Here is a 24,263-nt window from a genome sequence, read left to right on the forward strand (position 1 = left end):
GAATACATGGGAGGGTGTCCTATCTTTTTCCTCAGTTAGAATAGGCATTTTTGTAGAATGACATTTACAGAAGATCTTGAAAAGACTTTTCTTCAGTTTTCTTTGTTTAGTTGGATTACTTTAATCTCTCTGTATTGTTGAAACGGAGATGAAATAACCATTTATTAAAAATGTTACAAAAAACCACATGCTTTCAAAGGGTGTCCTAATTTTTTCACATGACTGTATAATGAGACCGATTCAAAAAAATGATTTTTAGGGTCCATTCACACATCCATGTGTGTTTTGCGGATCCGCAAAACACGGACATTGGCAATGTGCGTTCCGCATTTTGCGGACTGCACATCGCTGGCACTATAATAGAATATACCTAATCTTGTCCGCAATTTTTTCTGGAACGGAATTGCGAACCCAGAAGTGTGGGTCCGGGCAGCATATCGTGCTGCCCTATAGAAATGAATTGCGACGTGTGAACGGACCCTTATCCCAAGATAAGTAAAATGTAATTATAAAAAAAAAATTGCCCCCGAAGGTGTACATATTCATAGCCTTTAATCCGCAGCGCCGTACATGTACAGTGCGGGATTAAGGCTCCTGCAATCTAGCAGGATCGTCCTCCGAGGAAAAGTATTGTATTACTGCTTCTGCCTTCTCCATTTCTCAGTCCATAATGCTATGCAGTGAATAGAGGAAGTGGTTATATCACTTCATCTATTAGACCCGGAGATCACATGATCACCTGTTGTCTCTGGTACAGCAGAGCTGCTGGGTCTTAGCAGAGACTGATCAGTTCTTTGTGTGTAAAATTCCCCATACAGGGGGATGTTTTGTCCTGTAACTGGGGCTCTTTACAATGGAAAAAGTGCAAGTAATATATATATATATATATATATATATATATATATATATATATAAAAAAAAAAAAAGTCAACGTCCTTTAATAACCTCTTGAGGGTGATTTTTAGTCACATCATAAGTAACAAATATAATAAGATACAAAGAAAATGAATATGTCCTGCCAACAAAAACATAGTCCCCCTGTTCACACAAAACTATGCATATTGTACATCAAGACAACCAGGACTAAAGAGGGGACCCATTTTTGTAATTTTTAGCTGTCAGTTTATATACTTAAAGAGGCTCTGTCAGCATGATGCACCCTATTACACCATGCATACTGCCTGGTAGGACATCATTATTAAAATACCTTTCTTTTGCCTGTATGCTAAACAGCTACAGACATATCTGCATTTTTATTCATATGCAATGAGCAAGTTGGAGCAACAGGTGGCAGGGCCGAATCCTTGGAGCACTGCTTTTATAAAAACACACCCTGTGCTCTACACACTCCCCCCACCCCTTGATTGACAGGACTAGACATCAGTATGCTGCAGGCAGAGCTGTGTCCTTGATAGCGTTGGGCAACATATCGATACATGCGATATACCGCGGTATTAAGAAACGACTATAATCGCCGTTTCTTAATAACCGTGGTATTTTAGTAATGTCACACCCACTTCTGCCATGAGACAGAGGGGCAGCAGCCTCTGGCTCCCATCCCACCTGTTCAGCCACATGGGTCTCAGGCAGCTCAGGTGGTCGCAATTACATCATCTCAACCTCCTGCGCTAGGACACAGATGGCGTAATAACATAGGCACGTGGAAACGTTATTGCGCCACCCCTGACTCGGCACAGGAGGCTGTGGTAATGTCATCGCGACCAACTGCGGGAAGCGGCAGCTCAGGCCCTGAGGCCTGAAGTAGGAAAAAAGTTGTGGCCTGAAGAAAAAAAAAAAAAGACCTGTGGCCTGCACTGCAGACAGACATAGGCAAGTAAAGTGTTTGTTTTTTAAAATATATCTAGTGTATGGCACTACAGGGAGAAAATACCAGGTGGAGGGGGAATGAATATGATGGGGAGCACATTATATATGGGGGCAATATAGGGGGGCCTTAATGCTCTGTTAATATATTAATATTTGGGGTACTGTGGGGGCATTTTTATTGGGCACAATACGGAGGGGATTAATATTAATGGAGTTGCTATTGTAGGGGGGCACTATTACTATTGAGGGCAATCTGTGAATTAGTGTGTGTGTGTGTGTGTGTGTGTGTGTGTTATCTGTATGGCTTTATTATTTCTGTATTATAGTGTTTGTGGGCATTGGTAAGCACGGTGGGCACAGTATTGGGGATAACAGCAGGATGACAATGTTGGGGAACCAGGAGATGGAGGATGATAGAAAAGTGAAGAAGTCTGCGTGTCAAAGTCTGCAGAGACAAAACGCACCTGAAATAAATCATGGCGGTCTGATCCCCGAATTGAGACAGTGAGGAAAGAGAACGCCTACATCAGAGGAAACATCACTGGATTTGAGAGGTATGTGGTGCTTTATTACTCTATGTTTAGCAGCTCAGTATGTAATGTCCATACAAATAATGTCTTTAAAGCCTCATGCACAACCATTAATTTTTTTAATGCATGTGCCTGGACCTCATTACATGGTGTGGGACAGTGGGGCCACAAGTAGGGCTGCAGCTATCGATTATTTTAGTATTTTATTGATTAAAGGGGTTGTCCGGGCTTTTTCATATTGATGACTTATCCTTGAGCAGGCACCTGGGGACAATGCGCGGGGGGTCCTGTGACCCCCCCCCCCCCCCCGTGTAGGCGATCGCAGCAATCCGCAGGTCAATTCAGACCTGCGGGTTTGCTGCGTTTCCGGTTTATTCGGGTCTCTGGGGACCCGATAACCCGGAACAGGATGGTGATCGGTGGTGTGATAATACACCACCAATCACCATCCTTAGATCCTGAGAGGTGATGTGACATCACCTCTCAGGATCGCCTCTCATTGGTCGGCTGCAGGGGCGGGAGGTTCAAATTAGAGCAGTGCTCCTCTCCTCCTTTTCAGTCCAGGAGCCCGAGGAGAGAGAGGAGTGCTGCACATCGATCTCCAGCCAGCACCCCCATCTGTCCAGGGATCACCCCATCTGTGCCCAGCACCCCATTTGTGCCCCAGCACCCCCCATCTGTGCAATCAGGTATTTAGGGACAGGTTAGGTTAGGCAGGGATATAAAGGGAATATTAGTGGAAGAAAAAAAACGAGATTTTTGTATAACTTACCAGTAAAATCTCTCTCACTCTTCATTGGGGGACACAGAGACCATGGGTATAGCTATGTCCTCTAGGAGGCGTTGACACTAGATAAAGCTGCTAGCTCCTCCCCTGACAGCTATACCCCCTCCAGCCTGGAGAGAGAGCTTCATTTTGTGAGAAGCAGAAGGAGAAGCAAGTAAACCAACAAAACAATGTGGAACAGCAACAATGCCAAGAACCGAACCAGGTTCTAACCAGCAACAGCCACACTGTGGCCGAACAACAAAACCGGGTGGGTGCTGAGTCCCCCAATGAAGAGCGAGAAAGAGATTTTACTGGTAAGTTATACAAAAATCTCGTTTTCTCGCACATTCATTGGGGGACACAGAGACCATGGGACGTCCGAGAGCAGTCCAACAGGGAGGGAAAAAAACCACAGACCCATGAAGCAAGCCTGTGCAGTCAACTAAGAACTGTCGCCTGCAAACCCGCGGCCCACGCAGCGACCATCGATGCATAAGTATGCACCTGGCAACCGCTTGCGAACATGTGCAAGGAGGACTGAATCCACCTTACATTACTCTGCAGCCAAAGCGCGATTTCTCCTAACCCGAGAAAAAGCCCATCACTTTTGGGGTGTGAGCCGTGACACCTAAGGGTGGAGCCCTGCTCCGAGCACGGTAAGCTGTAGCACTGCCAGACTGAATCCAACGTGCAGTCGCCCTTTGGGGGCCACCAATCCCTGTTGATGACCCTCTGGACGGAAAAAAGGGGGTCCGTACGCCGAAAGGGATTGGAGGCTGCTAATAATGAGTAGAGCACTGACAACGTCCATAATGTGACTCCCTTCCGCAGGGCGCGAAGGAAAGGAAACCATATTCAGATCCCAAGGCTGTAAAGACGAGACAGAGGAGCCACATGTGCCGCTCCTTGAAAGAAGATTCCCACGGCACCAGGGAACCTGGAAGGCTGCCCAAGACGGAAGCGCCAACACCTGACCCATCAAGGAAACAAGGGCTAAACAAAAGGTCCAACCCTTAAAGTAGAAGGGAGGGAGAAAAACCCCAAAGTGAGGGGGACGTCTTGGCTTCAGAGAAGCCTCAGAAGGACCTGCAGGTCCCAAAATAGATACTGGCGATGCAGAACTCCTGTCCTGAATCATAGTGAGGAAGATATCTGTCGAAAAAAAAACCTCCACGTTAGAACGGCGGTCTCAATAGCCACGCCATCATTGAAAAGGTCACATAAGACTGAACCTCTTGAAAGAAGGACGTCTCTGAGTGGCAGTGACCAGGGACGTCTCCAGGAGAACGAGGTCGGCGTGTCACGCACGGAGTCAGTTACGGAGCGACTAGAATATGTCTGAATGTCCTCCATCTGGACCTTCCGTAGAACCCTGAGAAGGAGGGGAAAAAACTCCCGCCAAGGAGAACCAGGACCTCCAAGCGGATGCTTCCGGGACTCTGGCTCTGGAGAGAAGGTGGAAGTCCCTTTGCAGATACCGTTAGCACACCCGGACCAATGGAAGAGTCCCTGTAGGAGGAAGTGTGGAGGGTGGCACAGCCCACCAGTTGGGACCAGATCATGTCTGGAATGGAAAGGCACCAAACGAATACCCAATGCAATGAAGGTGAGGGAAGGTAGCAACATAGGAACTACCAAGGCATACGGGGTGACAATGAACCATGAGCCATATGGGGAAGACAGGCGAAGCAATAGGCTACGTCTAAGCCTCTACCCTGTAAGAGACCGACGCTATACAGAAGTAGCCAAAAATCAAGCGTCCGTGCCAAAAGAACTCCGCCCGAGAAGGAAGCCAGGCAAGGGAAGTCACACTGCAATGCCAATCCCAAATCTCAGCAGAGCAGGGAACACCCGTAGAAGCCACCGATCCGGTGGTAAAGAGTCCACCGCCTAACGAGGGGCTGTGCAGCAAGAACCCAAGCATATAGGGAAAATAATACCGCTACCACAGTGGTAGCCAGCGCTTGCCCCCGCAACGCAAAAACTGAGGGAGAGGCCCGATACTATCCGTAGAAAGAACCCTACCTGGGCGCTGAACAGGCGCAACTGCCAAGCTAGCCCTTAGGGCAGGACACCTAGCAGAGGGGGTGGTCCCACTGCAGCGACCAAGAACTCGAACATTAGCGACAAGCCGCCCTGTGGGGGAAAACAGGCCGAACGCAGGGTGGTTAACCCCTTCCCGGAGCGGCACGACGGCGTCCGCTCCAAGGGGAGTAAATGTGGGAGGTGTCGGGGAGCGGAGCTCGCCGCATGTGTGAAAGGCCGCCATATTCTTCAAGCAGTGTCAGATTTGCAAAAAATGGCCTGGTCCTTAAGGTGAAATAAGGCTGTGTCCTTAAGGAGTTAAGGAGACGGCGCACACTGTCTGCACGTCCCCTCTTCCTGTCCGCTGCTGCTGTCCCATAGACATACAGCGGAGAGCAGGAAGGGAGAAGGTATGTGCACATAGTGTGCGCAGTCTCCTCAAATGCTGATTGGCGGGGGTGCCGGGTGTCGGACCCCCGTCGATCTGATATTGATGACCTATCCTGAGGATATGTCACCAATATGAAAAAGCCCGGACAACCTCTTTGATCCAACAATTAATAAAGTACTCTAATAAGAAAAAAAACGAACTAAAAGAAGTTTTGCCCTCAGTACCCCCACTCACCCTCTTAGCCATCAGTGCCCAGCATCAGTCAAATCAAAAACTTACCTTTCCTGCTAGGGGCGCCACCGACACTCCACAGCAATTCCAGCATCCTCTTCATGTGGTGCACTGGGACCTGACGTCACACAGCATCAAGTCATAGCGCACGCTTAGGTGCCCTACATCTTGAAGATCTGTGTACATCAGGAGGGGAGTTCAGTGCGGTGCTGGCCGGCGAGAGACCACAGAGCCGTGATTAATAGCAAGCGCTTCACTCATGTGGTCACTTGGTACAAACGAATCCTTGATGCTAAAAAAAAACGTAATTCTGTTTCCTTGAGTCCACCATGACGGCTTTACTATGAGACTGACCCGTTGACCTCTGTAGGGGCAGGAACACAGAGTTTAAAAGGCCAGCACCCACTTTCACCCTCAGTGCTTTCCAAATTACCAAGTGGGTGCAGCCCTAATTTAGGATAGATTAATTTTCAGGGGGGGGGGGGGGGGGATATCTGGGCAGTCATGGTGGACTCAAGGAAACAGAATTAGGGCTCTTTCACACTTGCGTTGTTCTGTTCCGGCATAGAGTTCCGTCGCCGGGGCTCTATGCCGGAAAAATCCTGATCAGGATTATCCCCATGCATTCTGAATGGAGAGAAATCCGTTCAGGATGTCTTCAGTTCCGGAACGGAACGTTTTTTTGGCCGGAGAAAATACCGCAGCATGCTGCGCTTTTTGCTCCGGTCAAAAATCCTGAACACTTGCCGCAAGGCCGGATCCGGAATTAATGCCCATTGAAAGGCATTAATCCGGATCCGGCCTTAAGCTAAACGTCGTTTAGGCGCATTACCGGATCCGACGTTTAGCTTTTTCTGAATGTTTACCATGGCTGCCAGGACACTAAAGTCCTGGTTGCCATAGTAGTAGTGGGGAGCGGGGGAGCAGTATACTTACCGTCCGTGCGGCTCCCGGGGCGCTTCAGAGTGACGTCAGGGCGCCCCACGCGCATGGATGACGCCATCCATGCGCATGGGGTGCCCTGACGTCATTCTGGAGCGCCCCGGGAGCCGCACGGACGGTAAGTATACTGCTCCCCCGCTCCCCACTACTACTATGGCAACCAGGACTTTAATAACGTCCTGGGTGCCATCGTAACACTGAACGCATTTTGAAGACGGATCTGTCTTCAAATGCTTTCAGTTCACTTGCGGTGTTACGGATCCGGCGGGCACTTCCGGCAAATGTAGTACACGACGGATCCGGACAACGCAAGGGTGAAAGAGGCCTTACCGGTAAGTCTAATTACGGTTTTTCCATTTCGTCCACCATGACGGCTTTACTATGAGAGCTACCAGATTACTAAATAGGGTGGGCAACTGCTTGCAGAACCTTCTGACCAAAGTCAGCAGAAGCCGAAACATTAATGCGGTAATGTTTGATAAAAGTATTTATACTTGACCAGGTGGCCGCTCTACAAATTTTGTCTAAGGAGACACCCCCTTTTTCTCCCCACAAAGAAGCCATAGCTCTTGTAGAGTGGGCTTTTATATTTGTGGATCTAATCCATCGTCCAATGGAGGCTTTGGATGACTTTTTTCCCTTGTTTGGACCTGCGTATTGAACAAGAAGATTATCATCCTTTCTAAATTCCTTTGTTGAATCTAGGTACTGTATGAAAGTATCCCAAACATCCAGGAGCTGGAACTGATCATGTGATGGACAATCTTTGGGAAAAGATGGAAGGACAATTTCCTGATCTCTGTGAAAGTCCGACACGACCTTCGGCAGGAAACCCGGATCCAGACGTAAAACTATTCTATCTGGAAAGATAGTGAGGTATGGTTCCCGGCAGGACAGTGCTTGGATTTGTGCCCAATCGTCTGGCTGAAGTTATGGCTACTAGGAAGGCCTTTTTTAATGACAGGTGTTTGAGTGAAATATCCTGCATAGGAGAAAAAGGTCACCTTGTAAGACCTCTCAGGACCAAGTTCAAGTCCCATTGAGGCGTCCTAGGGGTTAAGGATGGCCTTAACCTGGAGGCGGCTCTTATAAACCTCCTTATCCACCTATGACTGGCTAGGTCAGTATCATAGCAAGCCCCCAAGGCCGAGACCTGTACTTTAAGAGTACTTGGTCTCAGGCCCAGATCTAATCCTCTTTGAAGAAAATCCAGTACTTTCTCAATATTTGGGGTAGAGTCTACCGGCGGGTTCTGGCCTAGCCAGCTACAGTATTTCTTCCAGATTTTAAAATAGATCGCAGAGGTGACTTCTTTCCTGCTGGATTTGAGGGTATTTATAACCTTCTCAGATAGCCCCTTGCTTTTTAGGACCTCGCGCTCAGGATCCAGGCTGATAATTTGAACAGTCCTGGATTCTGATGAAGGATTGGGCCCTGAGAAAGGATGTTCTCCTGTGGGGAAATTCTCCAGGGTTCTTCCAGAGCTAGTTCCCTTAGTACTGGGAACCAATTTCTTTTTGTCCAGTATGGAACAAACCGTATTACTGTTACTGGGTCCGACCTTATCTTTTGCAGCACTGGGTATTAGCGGCCAAGGGGGAAAGGCATAGGCTAGACCCCAAGTCCACCTGATTGAGAATACTGCCCAAGGGTTGTCCCTGGGGTTTAGAGAGCAGAAAGGATGGACTTTTGCGTTTTTTCTTGACGCAAACAGGTCTATCTGGGTGTCCCCCATCTCCTGGTGATCTGATGGAATACCTCTGAGTCTAGGGCCCATTCTCCTGGATCGATGGTCATCCTGCTGAGGAAGTCCGCCTGTATATTTTCTGTACCCTTTAAATGGATAGCTGTGATGGAGGGAACATTTCTTTCTGCCCAGAAGAATATTTTTTACGCCAGATTGGGAGATCTTGTGCCCCCCTGATGCTTCAGATATGGACAGCTGTTACATTGTCTGAAAGGATTTTCAGGTGTTTTCCGGATACCTTGTCTTGTGACGCCCTCAGAACCTCCCATATTGCCCTCAGTTCTCTGTGGTTCGATGACTTTGTTCTTATGATGTCCGACCAAGTGCCCTGGTAGCTTAGCGAGCCTATTTTTGCTCCCCATCCTGTGCCGCTTGCATCTGTATATATTTGTATTACTGGATTCTTTATCCAGGGTACACCTCTTAGCAAGTTTCTGTTTTCCGTCCACCAGTTGAAATCTGATCTTATGTGGTTTGGGATGGAGATTCTTTTTTCTAGAGAGCACTGCCTCTTGTCCCAATTCTTCAGGATCCACGACTGGACTATCCTGGTATGAGCCTGGGACCAAGATACTGCCGTTATACAGGAAGTCATCATACCCAAGAGGCTCATGGCACTGCGTATGGAGCACTGAGACTGACTCTGGAACTTTATTGTTTTGTCTATAAAGGATTTTATTTTCTCCTGAGGGAGGGATGTAATCTGGGAAACTGAGTCCAGGATCACTCCCAAAAATTTCATTCTGGTTGATGGGATTATGCATGATTTCTTTAGGTTTATTATCCAGCCTAGGTCTGAGAACCTGCGTATTAGGTCGTTGGTAAGGCTGGTTGTTTCCAGTTCCGAGGATCCTAGAACTAGGAATCATCCAAGTACGGAAATATTTTTATTCCTTCTGCTCTCGGGGGGGGGGGATATCATTTCCACTACGAGCTTCGTGAATACCCTTGGGGCAGAGGAGATTCCAAAGGGTAACACGGTGAACTGGAAGTGTTTTACTTCTCCCAAGTTGTCCACTAGGGCGAATCTGAGGTATTTCTGAGATGTTTTGTTTATGGGGACGTGATAGTAAGCGTCCTTTAAGTCTATGGACGTCATGAAATCTCCGGCTTTGATCAAAGGAATGATGGAGGTTATGGATTCCATCCTCAACTTTCTGTATGTGACAGCTTTGTTTAGTCCCTTTAGATTTATAATAGTGCGGAAGGTACAGTCTGGTTTCTGAACCAGAAATAAATAGGAGTAATAACCCCTTCCTCTTTCCATACTGGGGACTTCTGCTACCACTCCTGAATCTATAAGTTGAAGGACCCCCTGCCAGATTTTTTCTAGAGTTTTTGGGCTGTGTGATGTTATTTTAAACTTTTTTGTAGGGGCTGAGTAAAATTCGATCCGGTAGCCATTTCGTAGGATGTCTAAGGCCCATGGATTTTTGGTGACTGATTCCCACCGGGACAGAAAATTCCTCAGTCTTCCCCCTACTCTGGCGTTATTGTTTATCTAACTGTCTATTCTGGGGGTTGAGAAGGAAACCTCTGCCTTTACCCCCTTCTGGTAACTCCACCTACCCGACTTCCCTTTGCCCCTATAGGGTCTAGTCTGGGAATTGAAGGAACGAAAGGGCTTCTTTTTACTTTCCTCCGGAAACCCTTTCTTTTTATCTGCAGCCTTCTCAAGAATGGAGTCTAACACGGGTCCAAAAACGTATTCCCCGGAAAAGGCTATAGAACATAGCTTCGCTTTTGGTGTTCTATCCCCTCCCCTTCTAGCTGAATTGGTGAAAGCAGCATCCTTGGCGGCAAACCTCACCGACTCCGCTGAGGCATCCGCCAAGAAGGCAGTGGCTGATCTGAGGAGTGGAATAGAATTTAATATTTCCTCTCTTGGGGTTTTGTTTTTAATATGGTTTCCCAGCTCATTGAGCCAGAAACACATGGACCTAGCAACCGACGTCGCAGCTATGTTCGTTTTAATACCAAACATAGATGCCTCCCAGGATTTTTTTTTAGAAGTGAGTCGGCCTTCCTTTTCATTGGGTCCTGCAGTTGTGACGAGTCCTCGAATGGTAGGGAGGTCTTTTTGACTACTTTGGCTACCTGGATGTCAATTTTTGGGGTTTCATTAAACAGTTTAACGTCAGCTGGATCGAATAATAGCCTATTCCTGAATTCCCTGGATACCCCCAGTCTTCTCTCAGGATCCGTCCACTCATCCAGGATCATATCTTTTATGTTTTCGTTCATTGGAAATACTTTTAGTTTTTTGGCTCCGAGTCCCCCAAACATCTCATCCAGGACAGATCGTGGTATTTTCACCTCCTCAATACCCATGGTTGCTCTAACAGCGCCCAATAATTCCTTCATGTCCTCGGAAGAGAAAAAGTATTTTTTACTATCCTCCACAATTTCTCCCTGTGATAGAGCGTCAATATCAACGTTCTGTCTAGAGGTGGAGGCCTCCTCGTCCATATCCTCTGAATCAGAGGAGGATGGGACAGACATCCTAGGTTTTTTCGCCGGAGGTGTAGGAGGGACAGATCTGAGAGAGGCCAGGGAGGACTTTATTTGGTTCTGAATTAGGGATTTGACCTCCATCAGTATGGATGGTTGTTCCTCTTTTACAAGATCATTGATGCAAACTTGGCAGAGTTTCTTTTTATGATTCTCAGGAAGTTTCTTGCTACAAGTCGCACACCTATGAACTTTAGTTCTGGTTCTGGGCTCTTTTACTCCCTATAAAAAGAGAGGAGCAAACAGGTATCAATAGACATGATAATATAACAAGTCAATATGATACATAATTTTCTCTCTTCCCACAGGGGAACTCACGGTTGGAGTAGCCGAGGGGGCTTCAGATTCCATCTGGACTGCAGAGTCGTCAGGGACAGACATCTGTGGTTTGGCTGCTCTAGGAGGGAGCTCGGTTGTGTGCCACAGCCTATTCAAACCTGCCGCTTCCAATAGCCAGAGTGGCGTCTGACGTCATCGCGGTGCGCCCTGGTCCAAGCTCCGCCCCTTCCGCCTCCTGCCGGCCCGAAGTAGAGTGCAGCGCTGAGGCATCAACTAGGAGTCGGCGTGCAGCGTGGTCAGCTTCCTCAATGCAGGGAAGGGGGACAGACGCTGTGGGGAGATACAGTCTCCTGCAGACAGGAACGAGATCAGCTCCATAGGTATCCTCTGCCCAGCTTTGGATTCAACCGCAGGAGGGAAGAGGAAAGGGACACAAATCCTAAAGGTATTTCTTTAAAATAATAAAAAAGTCTTCACCTCCATCAGGCCTCTCTGTGAGGTGCCCCCGTAGAGACAGGAAACACTGAGGGTGAGAGTGGGTGGTGGCCTTTTAAACTCTGTGTTCCTGCCCCTACAGAGGTCAAGGGGTCAATCTCATAGTAAAGCAGTCATGGTGGACGAAATGGAAATTTGGAGGATTTTTTTGTGTAGAGTTACTTGATTGATTCGAGTAATCGTTTCAGCCCTAGTCAAAAGGACATTTTTCTGCATAAGCCCAATACATAACAATGTCTCCTTGTTGTCCCCATACAGTACAATTTCTCCTCGTGGCCCCCATACTATGGGGGCAACAAGGAGACAACAATGTATGGAGGCAACAAAGCAACATTATACTTTATGGGGGCTGCAAGTTGTAGCCCCCAAACAGTATAATGTCTCCTTGGGGCCCGGCGCCCCATAGAGTATAATGTCTTCTTGTAGACCAAGTGTTTTTCTTCAAAATGGGTAATTATGGTGATAAATATCTTTATTGCGATACATTTCTTAATATCGTTATTATAGTAATGTTTTTGATATCACCCAACCCTAGAGCTGTGTCCTAGCATGTACAAATATACACTACATACTATAGTCTTACCACATTGAGAAGAGTGGATTTCTATGCTTAGAAAGCGGTAATATGCGTTTGCTTCCTAAACATAGAAAAACCACAGTTCTCATCATGATAAGGCTGTAGCCTGGAAGTAAGTGGTCGGTGTCGCATGTAGAGATCCAAGGTTTGAATCTTGGAAGAGACTTTCAGATTTTTTTCTTAAGATATTTTTTCTCTCTAATTTAACCCATAATAAAAGGATATACTGAAAATGTTTTTGATGCTTAGAAAGCTAATACGTATTGCTGGTTTCTTTATAATCATATATTGTGCCTGTGAATAAACCAGTAAGGTTTCTAAGCATTAAAAACACCATTCTCAATATAGTAAGGCCTTTTATTATGAGTTAAATGAGAGACAAAACAACAGGAAAAAAAATAAAAAATACGTTTGAACTTTAACTTGAACTTAAGATCTCTACATGCAAGGCTGACTACTTACTACCAAGCTAAAGCCTTACCACACAGAAGGAGGGGTTTTATATACTTTGAAAACTTACACGTATTACTGGTTTCATTATAATTATAATCATATAATGCACCTGTGAATAAACCAGTAATATGCATTAGCTTTCTAAACATCGAAATCTCCACTCTTCTCATTATGGTAAAGCTATAGTACATGGTGTATATGATATGTACATGCTAGGGCCCAGCTCTGCCCTCAGCATGGTGATGTCTAACCCTGTCAATCAAGCAGAGTGGGAGTGTGCAGCACATAGAGTGTGTTACAAAAGCAATGCTCCAAGGATTCAGCCCCACCCCTGGTCCAACTTGATCATTTGCATATGGAAAAAAAAAAAACAGCTGTGCAGCTGTTTAGCATAAGAAAGGTATCATTTTAATCAGCATGATGAGCTCTACCGTAGGGCCCTACAATAGGGCTGATCATGCTGACAGAGCCTCTTTAAGGGGAGTCTGTCACCAAAATTTTACAATATAAACTTCTAACATGGCGCTCTAGGACAACTACACAAGATTCCAATGATACCTTTGTTGCATTCTTTTGACTTTCACCAGCTGAAAAAACGTAGTTTAAATCTATATGCAAATGAGGGCTCCCAAATGCCCAGGGGTGGGGTTCTTGTTGTAGGTACCCAAGCTGCTCTGTCTTCTTTTCATATTACCCCTCCCCAGCCTCTTGCTGGTCCCGCCCTATGAGGCAGTTTCATCATCCCAAGTACCGACCGAGATCTGGCGCATGCGCAGTTCACCACCGGCCCGGACATGTGCACTGTGATGCCCATTGTGGGAAGCAGCTTCGCTTCATGTTGTGCGCATGCACCAGAAAATTGCATAAAACCAGCGGCGAGGGGTCGAACTGGAAGCAAGCACGAACACTGAAGTCAAGCCGAGCAAGAGAGACAAGTATACCCCCATCGCAGTGTGCATGCCCAGGCCGGCGGCAAACTGCGCCCACGCCAGATCTTGGCCAATACTTGGGATGATAAAATGGCCTTACAGGGCGGGACCAGCAAGAGGCTGGGGATGGGTAATATGAAAAGAAGGCAGAGCAGCCTGGGCACCTACAAGAAGAACCCCGCCCCTGGGCACTTGTGAGCCCTCATTTGCATATAGATTAAACTATGTTTTTTTCAGCTGGTGAAAGTCAGAAGAATACAACAAAGGTACCATTGGAATCTTGTGTAGTTGTGCTAGAGCGCCATGGAAGCAGTTTTTATTGTCAAATTTTAGTGACAGACTCCCACTAAATAAGATAAAATTTTCCCCAAAGTGTTTTTGCATTCTCCCCCCACCAAAAAAAAATAAAACTATTGTTTGAAAAATAAAAAATACTGCACAAATAAAAAAAAAAAAAAAAAAAATAGGCAGGATCGCTAAACCATCACATATGCTAAATAACAAAAAAAGTGTCTGGTCATTAAAAGGGGTTGTCCCATCTCGGCTTTTCATTGCAGAGATAGGAATAATCCACAGTGAGAGATGGCCAGAGGTGGCAGAAGTTAAGAAAACGACCGATTATGATGAATAGTTCCATTCACTGCTATGAGAGTTACAGAAACAGCAGAGCATCGGCCGTCCAGCCACTTTCTTAGCTCCTCCTCTGCTCACTGTCAGAAATCACTACTTGGCAATGAAAAGTTTTGGAAGAAACTTTTTAAAGCCTTTCAGGTCTGGTCTTTAAAGGATTAATATTCCGCTACTTTTGCACAATAAAAACAATTGCCATAGAGAAAAAAAGCATTTGCATTGCCACATTTAGAAAAGCCATAACTTTTTTATTTTAACTTTTTAATTTTACTGTCAATGTATTTTTTATGAGGGCTTGATATTTTTAAAGGACAAGCTATAGTTTTTCAAAGGTATAAATTTGGGGTACAAAAATTGATTGTCGCATTAATTTATGTAAGGGGGCGGATTTAATGGGGGAAAAACAGAAATTTCATCACTGCCATAAAAAGAATCCCCTATGAGGTTTAAATAACATTTTAACTTTATTTTATATCCGTGGTTATAAATTTGGCGATATGAAATAAGTATTTTTTTTATTTAATTTTTTTTGTAGACTTCACTAAATCTTGATAGGTGTTTTTTTGCATTGATTTTATTTTTTTGCCTACTTTAAAACTTATAAACTTATAAATTCTTATAAACTTTAAATATTCTAGTGCAATACGTAGATCTCCTTGACAATACCCAACAATACCCTTGTATTGCAGTTTATTATTGCCTGTCAGTGCTTTATTGATAAGCGACCTATTAGGTCCTGCCTCAGGTGGCACCTAATAGGCAAATACACATGGCAAACAATGGAGCCTTTCTTAGGCCCCTCCCGCTATAATAACCCATCGGAACCGTCGTAATCATGTCCCATGGGTTAACATAAGGCGCTCCGATATTAGCAAATGCAGTACTAACTATGCAGTCGTTCAAAATCACAAAATACAGTTATCTTATATAGTGTGGGCGCAGGTTAACACCCCAATGGAAGAAAGAGAGCCAAGACCGGTAAAAGGGGTTCTCTCACATCGGGCAACCCCAATCCATGTGCCCAATAAGTAAACATGGACATCACAGAGCCTTTAACAGCCAGGGCAGTTCTATAAACGTGTCGTGTATTAGATTTCTGTTAGGTCGTTGCGACAGGACAAGTGTAGACTCAGTCATTGTAGAAGCTAGCTCATGCACCCCACTTATTTTCATATGCCCCAAAATTTCAGTTTGAATCCAACATTTTGTGTTGCTTTTATGTGGCCTGAATTCTTTAATAAATATAGCACATATATTTATATAGGAAAACAGCTGTACCTGTATGACATCTTAGATGTTTTTTTAATTGAGCAGAGTCCATGAACTTTCGCTGGCAGAATTTACACTCTGGTAACCCACCTCCTTACAGCGATGGACAAAAAAAAAACACAAGTACACAAAAAATGTTATTCTGTGAGGTGTGTTGAGTGTTAGTAAGGCACATTTTAACTTTTTGAAAGACATTCGAGGAAAATGTTCATGGCCACAAGTTTTGACATGTAAGACTTGTATTGGGAGTTCAGTTTAGGCCAGTGAAAACTGTTTTTCCCCAAAAAGATTAGATTTTTTTTAATGCCCAATCAAAATTTAGATTAAAATAAGGTGGTAGTAGGGGGTTCTTGTGTCTCAAGTTTATTTTTTAGCTTAAGAATAAGAGTTGTTAAAAACTCTTTCAAGAGTGACACGCCGCTTTTACCTCTAGGTAGGTTATTATAAGAATATTACTGCATATTCATGGGAGTGACCACATCCTATGACATGTTTTTAATGCATCTTTTAATACGTGCTGCCTATCACTGTCAAATAATGTATAAACTATGCTGAATTCAGAATGTGCTGTGCAATTGATAAGGATGGAAAAAAAATAATAATATATATATATTAATTATACACATGCTTATTTATATAGTGTATATATTATTTAAATAAAAACAAACATTATATGAGACCAATTTCCTAACAATTACACATTACAAGTTTGCTCAACAGTTTAACTAGTTATCCTACCCAATCATAAACAGATTATCCTATGATCAATGTAAAAAAAAAAGAAGAAAAACTGTAGTCTCTAGAGCTCCGCCATACATTGCTCTGCTAGATTTATTTCAGGCTGGTGGCTCAGGGCAAGTTTCCTTTCTGCTACAGCTGTCGGCCTATCACATAACAGGGGACATGTCCTTTCTACTACATTTCTCTTCCAATCACAGCTCAAGGGGGAATGTCCTTTCTGCTGCAGCTCTATACCTACCTGTAAGAGCTGCATTTACACAGTCAGTGTTTGATCAGTGATTGTGAGCCAAAACCAGTGGAGTGGAGGCTTCCCAGAAATAAGGTATAAGGGAAAGATCTGTACCTGTTCTGTGCTTTTGACCCACTCCTGGTTTTGGCTCAAAATCACAGACCAAACACTGACTTTGTAAAAGCAGCCTAAGGCCTCATACTTGCGACTATACAAGATTCCATTTGCTAACTGTGGATCTACAAAATACAGATACCTTCTGTGTGTTTCCGCATTTTTCTCTCTCCCATTAACAGAAATGGCTATCATCATCTGCAATGCAGACCAGAATAAGACATGTTCTATAATTTGCAGAACAGAAATATGGACGTGCTGACCATTTTATTTTGTCCGTCTGCAATCTGAAAAATACACATCAGACATAGATGCAAAATACGGTCGTGTGCATGAGGCCTAACTCACAGCTTATAACAGTAGAACGGTAGCCAAAGGCACTGGATGGAACCGAGCATGTGCATCCACCTCAGTGATGTTACTGAGGTGGACAGGGAGAAGAACAGACAGCAGGTGGCGCTATACAGATACATTTTACTGAATAACTCACTGGCTAGGCTAAATTTTTAATTACATGCAATTACAAAAGTATTCAGATTAAGGTGCTGGTTTGAAAAATGTAGAATATTTTTCATGGGACAACCCCTTTATTAGTGGCACAGCAGGTTTTTATATATATTGCCTTTACAAAAGTACAGCCAACGGCATAAGACATTCTAAGAGTTTTACGTACCTATATGTACACGATAATGACTTTTCAGTTGTCTTTTTTGACTGAAGAATTTTCCACACCGGTCACAAGTATATGCTTTCTTGTCTGTCAGAAGTGATGTATAGTCAATAACAAGCAACCAAGCAATATAGCAGCAATATGAGGCAAACAGCTAGAATTAACCTACTGATTTATTCGTTTTAAGTACTATTTTTTTTTTATGGATACATGAATGTCTTTGTGGTGGGGGTGCATTGAAGTCCTTTTTGAAATATGAGATTTGTAAAGTAACCGTTAAACTCAGGCTGAGAACGTTGCAATGCCACTGCCACAGAGGCCCCCTAGAAATGGAAGATGGGTTACTGCAGGTTCTGGTAGACAGAGTTGTGGATAGAAGACATGTCCCACAGTCTGTGGCTCTCCATAATTCATTTGCAGCACTTTCAGAGTGCAAGAGCAACATGGAGGATGGCTCAAGCACAGTGGGTGAGGAACAATCATCTCCCATGCCTAAAGTATGCAAGACTGTAGCCAAAGACAAAAAGGAGGTGGTGAGGACTGATAGTAAGCAGCTGTTGGTGGGCGATTCCATCATAAGAGGTGTGAAGTTTGAGGAGAATGGTGTTGTGTGATGTCTCCCTGGTGCTACCGCTAGCAGGGATAGACGACGGATCCTTAATATTGTTAGGCAAGCAAAGCAGGAAAGGGAGGCGGATGTTATTCTCCATCTTGGGACAAATTATCTGGCTTGCAATGAGGTTTCAAAGGTGAAAAAAGCTTTTCACACACTTGGAAAGGATATACGGGAGGTTGCATCAACTGTTTCATTCTCTGCAGTTTTGCCTGTGCATAACCTTCAGCATGACAGGAAGATGCGCATTAAGGAATTCAATGTATGGCTTGGTGAATGGTGTCTGAACCAAGGGTTTGGCTTTGTGTCTCATATTAGCTCTTGTTGGATTGGAAAAGAACTGTACAAGAAAGATGGTTTGCATCTTTCTCTCAAGGGAACGAATGTCCTCGGTGAACAGTTCCAAGTATTTGCTAAGGAGCATTTAAACTAGGAAAGGTGGGTGGGGTGGGGGGGGGGGAGAGTGATAATCCAGCAGTCCAACTGCCCCTCGGAACAATGCCAGAAGATGCCAGTAGCAGAAAGGTTAAGAAATGACAAGCTCAGATTCTTGTATACAAATGCTTGCAGTTTAGGGAATAAGATCAATGAACTTGAGGCTATAATTGCATCTGAGAATATAGATTTAGTGGCGGTTACTGAGATGTGGTTCAATGGGATAACAATACCAGGGTTCTCTCTATACAGGAAAGACAGAGAAGGCAAGAAGGGGGAGGGGTGGCCCTGTATGTGAAAGATAGCATAAAATCTAATTTGATACCAGTTAGAGAGAACAATTTAGAGTCAGTTTGGGTTACCTTGCAGCTTGATAATCATAAGGTAACTCGTGTAGGTGTGATATATAGACCACCTAGCCAAGTCAAAGAATTAGATGATCTACTAGTTGAGGAAATAGCTAAAATGACATTGAAGGGGGAAGTTATCATTATGGGAGACTTCAATCTTCCTGATGTAAACTGGAAAACCAAAATAGCTAGTTCTGCCAGGAGTACAGATATTCTAAATTCCCTACTGGGATTATCTCTACAGCAAGTAGTTGAGGAGCCAACCCGGAAGGAGGCCATTTCAGATTTAGTATTCACAAAAGGGAATTTGGTATCTGATATTACTGTAGGGGAAAGCTTGGGATCTAGTGATCACCAGTCAGTGTGGTTTACTATAAGTACAGTGACTGAGTCACACCACACAAAAACAAGTTTTAGATTTTAGAAAAACTGACTTTTCTGAAATTAGATTAGTGGTATACGAGTCCCTATCAGATTGGAACAGTTTCATTGGAGTCCAGGAGAATAGGGACTACTTAACCGCCTCCGGACCGCCTAACGCAGGATCGCGTTCCGGAGGCTGCAGCGCTGCGCACAGTCATGCATATACGCGTCATCTCGCGAGACGCGAGATTTCGCTCAAAGCCAGCCCGCGCATCGCGGGCCGGCAAAAGTTAGAGGACAAGTTCGTCACCAGCCTGCCAGCCACGATCATTGGCTGGCAGGTTGGCGATTTTCGAAAAAACGACTCAAGTCAGATAACACATCATATTAGTAAATATGATGTGTTAAATGGCTTGTCTGCTCCTCTGCTGGTCCTTTTCGTCGGTTGGTTGCAGCAGAGGAGCAGAGATCACTGAGTACCCACCAACACTACACTTAGCCCCAGATCACCCCCCATCACCCGAATTAACCCCTTGATCACCCCTGTCAATCACCTAGTGAAAGGAAAAAGGTGATCAGTGTAAACTGTCACTTTTTTTTTCCACTGGTATTGACTGTTAGGTTTTCGGATAGTTTAGGCCCCTTTGTTAGGTAGTTTAGCGTCGGTTAGCGCCCAGCCCCCGCAGTCACTGATTCGCTGATTAGCGTATCCCTAATCAGCATTTGTACATTTATAGTATCTGTAAGTGATCAAAACTGATCACAGTCAGATCTATAATTGTATTAGTGTCACCTTAGCTCGCCCTCCACCCAAAACGCAGTGTTTGCCCGATCAGGCCTGATTGGTCGCCCACACGTGCGTTCACCCACACCCGCCCCACCGCAGTGACAAAAAATATATATTTTTTTGATCACTGCACAATCACTTTCCAAGCGCTGCGGCTATAAAAAAATCAGTTTTGATATTTTTTTATCAACCGCAGCGGCCTCCGGTACTTCGCTAGCCTCCCCTTTGTAAGACAGGCTTGCTTTTTTTCTTGGGTAGTCTCAGGGAATACCCCTAAATTTAGTAGTCCAAATGTCAAACAGGGGGTATTCTTCTGAAGAGGCCTACAGGATTCTGACCCAGTCGGATGAGGAATGGGAACCCTCATCTGACGAATCTAGCGGGTCAGAATATGAACCTGTAGAAAGCAGTGGCACTCTGACCCAAAGTTCGGACGAGGAGGTCCCTGATAGAACCAGGCCCCGTGTCGCTAGACCACAGGTTGCGCAGGATCCGCTTCAAGAGCAGCAGAGTGGGGCTGGCGCTGTCGGATCACGTGGTGAGGCATACACCAGCAGCGCAGCCCTCCCTGGACCTAGTACCAGCACTGCCGTACAACATGGTGAAGTGGCGAGCACCAGAAGGGCAGTTGAAGCTGGTACGGTGGCACGTGCAGTAGTTACCCCGTCGCAGCCACCGCACAGACAGGCCAGTAGAGCCCCTAGAGTCCCTGAGGTGCTGGCAAATCCTGATTGGCAGTCACCAACTTCAGCCGCACCATTAGTTCCCCCTTTCACCGCCCAGTCTGGAGTTCGGGTTGAGACAGCTCAGATCGGTTCGGCCCTGGGATTTTTTGAGCTGTTCTTGACTGTGGAGCTCTTGGACTTAGTCGTGGCAGAAACAAATCGGTATGCCACACACAATTTATAGCCGCCAACCCGGGAAGCTTTTATGCCCAGCCTTTCCGGTGGAAACCAGTCCAAGTTTCCGAAATTAAAATTTTTCTGGGCCTTCTCCTCAACATGGGTCTAACCAAAAAGCATGAATTGCGGTCATATTGGTCCACGAACCCGATTCATCACATGCCCATGTTCTCTGCTGCCACCCAGCTTTTGACCGGCTCCACAAAATTCGGCCCCTCATAGACCACTTCAACCAGAAATTTGCAGATTTGTATACCCCAGAGCAAAACATCTGCGTAGACGAGTCCCTAATACATTTTACCGGGCGCCTTGGCTTCAAGCAATACATCCCAAGCAAGCGTGCCCGGTATGGGGTCAAATTGTATAAGCTCTGTGAAAGGGCCACAGGCTATACCCACAAATTTCGGATCTATGAGGGAAAAGATCAGACCCTGGAGGCGGTCGGTTGCCCTGACTACCTGGGGAGCAGTGGGAAGACAGTCTGGGACTTGGTGTCACCCTTATTTGGCAAGGGGTATCATCTTTATGTGGACAATTTCTACACAAGTGTGGCCCTCTTTAGGCATTTGTTTCTAGAACAGATTGGCGCCTGTGGCACCGCGCGAACTAGTCGCGTGGGCTTCCCCTAACGGCTCGTTACCACTCGTCTTGCAAGGGGGGAGAGGGCTGCCTTGTGTAACGAAGAACTGCTCGCAGTGAAATGGAGAGACAAGCGTGACGTTTACATGCTCTCCTCCATTCACGCAGACACGACAATCCAAATTGAGCGAGCAACCCATGTCATTGAAAAGCCCCTCTGTGTCCACGACTATAATTTGCTCATGGGAGGGGTGGACTTCAATGACCAGATGTTGTCTCCATATTTAGTTTCCCGACGCACCAGACGCTGGTATAAGAAGGTGTCTGTATATTTAATTCAATTGGCTCTGTACAATAGTTTTGTTCTCTACAGTAAGGATGGGAGAACACGATCCTTCCTCAAATTTCAGGAAGAGATCATCGAGAACCTCCTGTATCCAGAAGGTTCCGTGGCCCCATCCACCAGTGTAGTTAGCCGTCTATACGAGCGACATTTCCCCAGTGTCGTTCCTGGTACCTCAACCCAACCGTCACCCCGAAAAAGATGTCGTGTCTGTAGCAGGAGTGGAATAAGTCGTGACACCGCTATTACTGTCCTGACCACCCTGCCCTATGATTTGGAGAGTGTTTCCGGAAGTACCACACACAGGTACACTTAGCATATGGATTGCATCTCACAGGACAGGCACACAGGGCTATTAGGGCCCTTACACTCACAGCTACTGCAAACCTCTCCTTTCACCTGGGATAAAGTGCATAATGTACTTCGCCACATCTTTGGGCGATTTGCGCTTTGCACATTGTCCCATGGGGAAGGAGAGGTTTGTCCTATAAAAGGTAAAAAAAAAAAAAAAAAAGGTAAGCAAAAAAGTTAACTTGAGTTCAAAAAGTAAAAAAAAAAAAGTTTATATGTTCTGTTCAAAAGTTATTATAAAGTTAATAAAATTTATTGTGTTGCGGCCTGTTTTTTTCTTTCTTGTTTTGTTTTTTTTACCTTCCAGGTGGACCAACCGATGAACCAGCTGCAGCACTGATGTGCATTCTGACAGAAGCATTGCGCTGCTGTCAGATTACACACAAGTCGATGTATGCGGCGCTGCAAGACGAGATTTCTCCTCTGCAGTAAAAGATACGTTTGCCGAGGCATATGAGCTGAGGAGGTGGCGGTGTTCATATGCTTTGGCAAACACTTTGTATATATATATAAAAAAAAAATCCCGGCAATGATTTATTCATCCACATCGATTGATGTGAATGGATAAATCTGGTTTGTCAGGGCATACGAGCTAAGTGGGTATGGATGTTGGGCGGAGCTCCTATGTCCTGGCAGACGCCTTTCCCCTCCTTTTTCTTTTTTTGGCAGAGATTTTTTCATCCACATTGATCGATGCGAATGAAGAAATCTGTGCCGTTCATTTTTTTTCTTTCAGCCCAGAGGCTGAACGGAAAAAAAAAAATCTCATTACCCGTATGCTCAATATAAGGAGAATAGCAGAAACTCCTAATGCTGGCCATACATGTAATGATTGCAGAGACCCTCAAATGCCAGGGCAGTACAAACACCCCACAAATAACACCATTTTGGAAATTAGACACCCCAAGGTATTCGCTGAGGGGCATATTGAGTCCATGAAAGATTTAAATTTTTGTCTCAAGTTAGCGGAAAGGGAGACTTTGTGAGAAAAAACCCCAAAAAATCAATTTCCGCTAACTTGTGCCAAATTTTTTTTCTTTTCTATGAACTCGCCATGCCCCTCATTGAATACCTTGGGGTGTCTCCTTTCCAAAATAGGGTCACATGTGGGGTATTTATACTGCCCTGGCTTTTTAGGGACCCTAAAGCGTGAGAAGAAGTCTGGGATCCAAAAGTCTAAAAATGCCCTCCTAAAAGGAATTTGGGCACCTTTGCGCATCTAGGCTGCAAAAAAGTGTCACATGTGGTATCACCGTACTCAGGAGAAGTTGGGGAATGTGTTTTGGGGTGTCATTTTACATATACCCATGCTGGGTGAGAGAAATATCTTGGCAAAAGACAACTTTTCCCATTTCTTTATACAAAGTTGGCATTTGACCAAGATATTTATCTCACCCAGCATAGGTATATGTAAAATGACATCCCAAAACACATTGCCCAACTTCTCCTGAGTACGGAGATACCAGATGTGTGACACTTTTTTGCAGCCTAGGTGGGCAAAGGGGCCCACATTCCAAAGAGCACCTTTCGGATTTCACCGGCCATTTTTTACACATTTTGATTTCAAACTACTTACCACACATTTGGGCCCCTAGAATGCCAGGGCAGTATAACTACCCCACAAGTGACCCCATTTTGGAAAGAAGACACCCCAAGGTATTCGCTGATGGGCATAGTGAGTTCATGGAAGTTTTTATTTTTTGTCACAAGTTAGTGGAATATGAGACTTTGTAAGAAAAAAACAAACAAAAAAAAAACATAATTTTCCGCTAACTTGTGACAAAAAATAAAAAGTTCTATGAACTCACTATGCCCATCAGCGAATACCTTAGGGTGTCTACTTTCCAAAATGGGGTAATTTGTGGGGTGTTTGTACTGTCTGGGCATTGTAGAACCTCAGGAAACATGACAGGTGCTCAGAAAGTCAGAGCTGCTTCAAAAAGCGGAAATTCACATTTTTGTACCATAGTTTGTAAACGCTATAACTTTTACCCATACCATTTTTTTTTACCCAAACATTTTTTTTTTTTATCAAAGACATGTAGAACAATAAATTTAGAGAAAAATTTATATATGGATGTCGTTTTTTTTTTTGCAAAATTTTACAACTAAAAGTGAAAAATGTCATTTTTTTGCAAAAAAAAACACCCTGTAAATTTCGATTAATAACAAAAAAAGTTA

At 44.8% G+C, this 24,263-nt stretch overlaps 1 protein-coding gene across 2 annotated transcripts in view; it reads right to left on the minus strand.

Moving 5' to 3' along the window:
- The window catches only part of ZBTB24 (zinc finger and BTB domain containing 24), a 58,241-nt gene that overhangs the window by 9,572 nt on the left and 24,406 nt on the right, over positions 1 to 24,263 (minus strand). The window contains exons 7-8 of one of the 2 annotated variants that reach the window (XM_040428860.1): positions 17,363 to 17,446; positions 15,615 to 15,698 (exon numbers count right to left, since the gene is read on the minus strand). In XM_040428860.1, coding sequence (XP_040284794.1) covers positions 15,615 to 15,698; positions 17,363 to 17,446 — 168 coding nt within the window. The remainder of the gene's footprint in view (positions 1 to 15,614; positions 15,699 to 17,362; positions 17,447 to 24,263) is intronic. The other variant, XM_040428861.1, reaches the window with a different exon arrangement.

Source organism: Bufo bufo, chromosome 4 (genome assembly GCF_905171765.1).
Source record: "Bufo bufo chromosome 4, aBufBuf1.1, whole genome shotgun sequence".
NCBI classification, from domain to species: domain Eukaryota; kingdom Metazoa; phylum Chordata; class Amphibia; order Anura; family Bufonidae; genus Bufo; species Bufo bufo.